A 5,815-nucleotide genomic window follows, 5' to 3' on the forward strand; every position below is an offset into this window, starting at 1 on the left:
CCTTCAACTTTCAAGCGGCTGGCTGTTATCCACCATCTCTTGCGAACGAGAGGCTTTTCTCGTAGTGCAGCAACAGAGATGGCTGGACACGTCCGATAGTTCTCTGCAGCTGTGTACCAGGGGAAGTGGGCCGTCTTCTGTGGTTGGTGTCGTAGACGGGGTCTGTCTCCTCTCAGAGCCACTCTTCAGCAGGTAGCGGATTTCCTCGTTTTCTTCGCCGAAGAGAAGCTCCTCTTCAGTACCCACAGTCAAAGGATACAGAGCCGCCCTGGCCCTGCGGTCCTAAAACTGAGACTGGATATCTCGAATTCGTTCGAGATTTCCTTGCTTATGAGGAGCTTCGAAAGGTCTTGCCCACCCAGGGAACTCAGGCCCCCTGCGTGGGATTGTGACTCTCGTCCTTAGGCAGCCTGACTCGAAGACCCTTCGAGCCACTCTGAGAGTCGTCAGACAGGGATCTGACCCTCAAGACCCTCTTCTTGCTGGCCCTGGCATCGCGAAGAGAGTAGGGGAACTTTCAATTATGGTCTGTCTTTCGATGTTAAACACACCAGGGGATGGAGATCTGTGACGCTCGATTTTCGTCCCAAACTTTCGTAGTCTAAGACTCAGAATCCGTCGATCCCTGACGACAGGTTCGAGTCTTTCACGATCCCCTCCCTATTGGACTTCACCAATAATGATGCGGATGAGATGCTGCTTTGTCCTGTGAGGGCGCTACGGTGCTATCTGAAGAGAACTCGACATCTCAGGCCTGAGTGTCGACGCCTCTTCGTTAGCACTGGGGTTACCAAGAAAGAAGTATCCCAAGAACACGCTTTCTTTCTGGCTACGTGAGGTGATCAGGAGAGCGTACGAGGCTGATGGTAGTGACAACATCCGTACGCTCCGACCGAGAGCCCACGAAGTCAGAGGTATTGGACCCTCCTTAGCGTTCCGTAAGAACTTCTCCGTGGCGCAGGTCCTGAAGGCAGGTGTCTGGGCCAACCAGACCACCTTCACGTCCTTCTACCTTCGGGATATTGCCCACAAGTCCTTGGATACTTTTTCCTTGGGACTGTGGTGGCTGCTCAACACGTTGTGTAAGCTTACCCAGCACCTGAGCAGGCAGAACAGCATCGATTCGGCTGGTATGACTGGGAGAATGAATGTGCGAATGAGAGTGTGACTGGCTTCTCTTCACCATCTTTCTCTACCTCTACCTGTGGGCAGAGGGTCACGGTCGTCACCATGCTGGAAAGGAGTCTGATGCAGGTAAGCTACTCGACCGAGCTCCATCCTAGTTCGCCTTTCATTGGGATAGGAGCGTTATCCACCATTCCTCCTACAAGGGGGGGGGAAGTGGATGCCTACATGAGACAAACCCATGACTTTATATTTGCTCCTGTACAGGAACAAGTTCTTACAATGCTGGTATGAAGAGATACACTTGCCTCTCTCTTAGTACTCGGCCCAGAGGTCTGACCATTGATCCTGCGGTGCACACAATGATCAATCGGACAGAGGCTTGGATCCCTCCCTCGCTCTTACGACCAGGGAGGCATTCCAGGGATGGACGAACACCAGTCTGTTCATCAAAAGACTCAGATTCCTCCCACCAAGAAGTGAGTCTTCCTATTGTTAAAGGACCGATGGTTTGTATTACGTATTGGAACAAATGACAATTTGTCGAAAATTGCATTTTTCCTAACTATACAAACCTGAGGTCCTTTACATATAGTCCCTCCTCATGCCACCCCTCACTCTGCGTATTTTGCATGGGCCAAAAGCAAAAGTGATTTGTTTACCTCCGCGCGACGATTGGACAAGCAGTTAACTGCCGTTCTCCCCTTGTTCGAAGCTTACGACCGTTCCAGCTGCCGCTAGCTACTTCCTATTGTTAAAGGACCTCAGGTTTGTATAGTTAGGAAAAATGCAATTTTCGACAAATTGTCATTTTTGGCTCTTGAAGTAGGAACTAGTTCTTGTGTTTTTGCTATTTATAAGAGGTACGCTTGCCTCCCTCTTATAAATTTGGTCCAGAAGTCTGACACTGATCCTGCGGTGCACACCCCGAATCAGCTGGGCAGAGGCTAGGATCCCTCCCTTTGCTCTTACGACCAGGGTGGGAACCAAGGTAGGACGAACACCAGTCTGTTCATAAGACTCAGATTCCACCCACCAATAAGTGAGTCTTCCTATTGTTAAAGGACCGAGGGTTTGTATACGTATCAGAACAAATAACAATTTGTCAAAAATTGTATTTTTCCTAACTATACAAATCTGAGGTCCTTTACACACAGTCCCGCCTCATGCCACCCCTCACTCTGCATTTCCTGGGCCTAAAGCAAAGTGACTCCTCTCCTCACAGTCAGGCTGGCCATCAACTGCCGGACAAGTAGTTAACTACCGAACCCCCTTGTTCAAAGCTTACGACTGGTTCAGCTGCCACTAAGTACCTTCCTACTGTTAAAGGACCTCAGGTTTGTATAGTTGGGAAAAATACAATTTTTGACAAATTGTTATATTAGAAATCAGACCAACTTCTGTATGGAAGGTAAAAAAGGTTCCAAAGGCGAATATGGTCATTTTAATGTTTGAGGACTCTGATGTACCATCTTACATTAATTTTGGAAATGAAAGTGTCAAAGTCACACCATTTTTATCCAAACCTCTGCAGTGCTACAACTGTTTTCAATATGGCCATCCATCCAGATTCTGCAAAAACAATAAAGTCTAATAATTGCTCGGCTCCTGAACATTGTCCTTGTTCGAAACAGCCAAAATGTATTAATTGTGAAGAGCATCATACCCCATTCAATAAAAAGTGCATCCAATATAAACATGAAGAGGCAGCTATATGTAAAGCTAATGCTGAACATATAAGTATTAGTTACGCCAGGAAGTTAATTGGTCTGACAAAGACATATGCTATGGCTCTAAATTCTGTAGCCCCTATGAAAACTATGCCACCTCTACCTCCAGTAAAACCAAGAACTACTGAAACCCAGTCATCTGGTCTAGGTGATAGGCCGGCTAGGGTTGAAGTACCCCTATCCAAGAAAGATGTGCTTGCTGATATAGACTCATCTCCAACTGGTAAAATCCTCCCTGTGTCTGTCCCATCTCTTCAGCAAGAAACCCTTGAAGAAATGGAACAAGAACAAACTAGAGAGCTAAAGAGAGAGAGAACTCCTTCATCCTCTCCTCCACCTACTCAAAGGATGGAGATATCCAAATCCCATAAAAAATGTAATAACAGTGAAGCCAACAGTGAGGATGCTCCTGCCCCTGAAACAACCAAGGAATCAAGTTCCTTGGATAAGAAGAAAATAGTTGTGGAAGTCCACTCTCCTTATCAAAAAGCTAATAAAAAAAACATAATCATAAGCCACATATCTCAAGACAATCTATAGAAACTTATAAAAGTCCCATAAGGAAAATAAACAAAAACACTAGTATAGATCAATATAGAATTTCCCTTGGTAGATCCCAGCACTAAAATTCAATCTGGACATTTTACAATGGAACTGTAAAGGACTAAGGACTCGTTCAGAAATATTAAAGGTATTACTGAGTGAGCATAACCCAGGGGTTGTATGTCTTCAAGAAACTAAATTGGGGGATTCAGTATACAATCCAGGTGTAAACTATGAAATCTACAAAATGAAACTCACTGATAGGGACCGCGCCCATGGAGGTGTTGCAATAATTATTACTAAAGCATTGCAACATTTTATGGCTCCCCTTAACACCCAGCTTCAAGCAATTACTATCCGGGCTACTTTTGACCGTGAAATCACAATCTGCTCTCTCTACCTTCCCCCAAGATATAGGTTCACTCTTGGGAACATTCAAGGTTTAATCAATCAACTTCCTCCTTATTTACTACTTGGTGATTTTAATTCTCACAATCCTCTTTGGGGTGGAGATTTTTTAGACACAGAGGGTAGGATCATTGATGACATTGTTAATAATAATGAGCTTACACTTTTTAATGATGGTACTATGACATACCTTAATCTCTTCACAGGTGGTTCATCTGCTATAGACTTAAGCATTTGCTCTTCTTCTCTCTATCTTGATTTTAATTGGTCTGTAGATGAGTTTCTACATGACAGTGATCACTTTCCCATTCATCTTAAGTTGTGAGAAACAAATCCCCCCTCGAATTATCCTATCAATGAAGGAAAAGGAAGCAGATTGGGTAAAAATTTCAAGAGGGCATTAACCTATCCAGGAATTTGAATCCTTCAAATGCCATATAAAGTCTTATGAGTACTTTGCCTCCGAAATATTGAAAAGTGCTGAAAACTCAATACCTAAGACCAAAGGGAAACCACACAGACCTGCTGTCCCTTGGTGGGATAAAACCTGTGGTAATTTGAGGAAAATTACCGGGAAATGTTATAAATCCAGTCAGTCTGCAACAGCAAGATCTATTTACCAACGAGCTATGGCAAAACAGCGAAAATATTTTTAAAAAGTAAAAAGATAATCCTGGCTTTTTCTATATAAATGGCATAAATTCTAAAGACCCCAAACCCCACCAATTGATCTGGAAAAAAGGAAAAAATTAGAAAAGCTAAGTGGCAAGTATGTTCCAGCACCCTGTTTGAAAATCAATGGAGGCCTTGTCACCAAGCCTAATGAAGTTGCTGAAAAACTGGGTGAGCATTTCTCCGAAGTATCGAGTTCCAGGAACTATTCAACTCGTTTCCAGAATATTAGGAATTCAGCCATTTCCCTTAATTTAAATTCTGGAAATGGTGAATCTTATAATTTCAAGTTAACTTTGAGGGAATTAAGGGATACTTTGTCATCATCTGTATCAGCATCCCCTGGGAATGATAACATTCTTTACAGTATGCTGAAAAATCTCCCAGAATCGGCTAAATCTTATCTCCATAAAATCTTTAACAAAATATGGGAAACTGGTAATCTCCGCCTTTCATGGAAGATTGCAATCATTGTTCCCATTAAGAAACCATTGAAAGATCCTCATCTTCCTACAAGCTATCGGCCAATATCTCTTACAAGTTGTGTATGCAAATTGTTTGAGAAAATGGTGAATTCTAGATTGATGTGGCATCTGGAAAAAATTGTTTGTTATCATCTGTCGAATTTGGATTCAGGAGAAATCGTTCCACTGTGGACCCACTAATAAGATTATCAACCCAAATTCAGCAAGGTTTCTCAAAATGTTGTCAGACTATAGGAGTCTTCTTCGACCTCGAAAAAGCTTATGACACTACTTGGCATTTTGGTATTATTAAGCGGCTTCATGACATGGGAATACGAGGTAATAATGTTAAATTAAATTCATCAGGTCATTTCTAAGTGATAAGACACATTAAAGTTAGAATTGGAAAACACCCTTGTCTAATGCTTTTGAGCTAGAGGAGGGTGTCCCACAAGGCAGTCTGTTGAGTGTCACTTTATTTGCTGTGGCTATAAATAGCATTGTTGAATGTGTGTCTCCTCCAGTAAAGACATCTTTGTTTGTGGATGACCTTGCTATGTATGTCACTAGTTATGAAGTTATTGCAGCTTGTAATTTTCTGCAAGTCAGTTAATGCAATCAGTAATTGGGCTGATGACAATGGCTTTCGATTCTCCCCTAGTAAAACTGTGGCAGTTCATTTTACTAGGTGTACTCGAAAGGAAACCATCCCAAATATTAGGCTGAAAGACACAGTAATACCATATGAGGAGGAGGTGAAGTTTTTAGGGATGATTTTTGATAAGAAATTAACATGGGGTAGTCATATTGACTCTGAAAATTAAGGTGAAGAAGTTCCGTAACATTTTAAAAGTAGTTTCAGGCTTTAATTGG

General features: G+C 42.7%; 1 protein-coding gene across 1 annotated transcript; it reads left to right on the forward strand.

Moving 5' to 3' along the window:
• The first annotated feature begins 3,645 nt into the window (after positions 1–3,645).
• Positions 3,646–4,131, forward strand: LOC135205847 (uncharacterized). The gene has a single exon (XM_064237100.1). It carries the CDS (start codon positions 3,646–3,648, stop codon positions 4,129–4,131), a length of 486 nt encoding a protein of 161 aa, XP_064093170.1.
• Positions 4,132–5,815: the final 1,684 nt, after the last annotated feature.

The sequence above is a fragment of the Macrobrachium nipponense genome, chromosome 24 (assembly GCF_015104395.2).
Source record: "Macrobrachium nipponense isolate FS-2020 chromosome 24, ASM1510439v2, whole genome shotgun sequence".
NCBI lineage: Eukaryota > Metazoa > Arthropoda > Malacostraca > Decapoda > Palaemonidae > Macrobrachium > Macrobrachium nipponense.

Coding starts and splice junctions, on each gene's coding strand:
- LOC135205847 (XM_064237100.1), top strand. CDS start 3,646: ATGAAACTCACTGATAGGGACCGCGCCCATGGAGGTGTTGCAATAATT.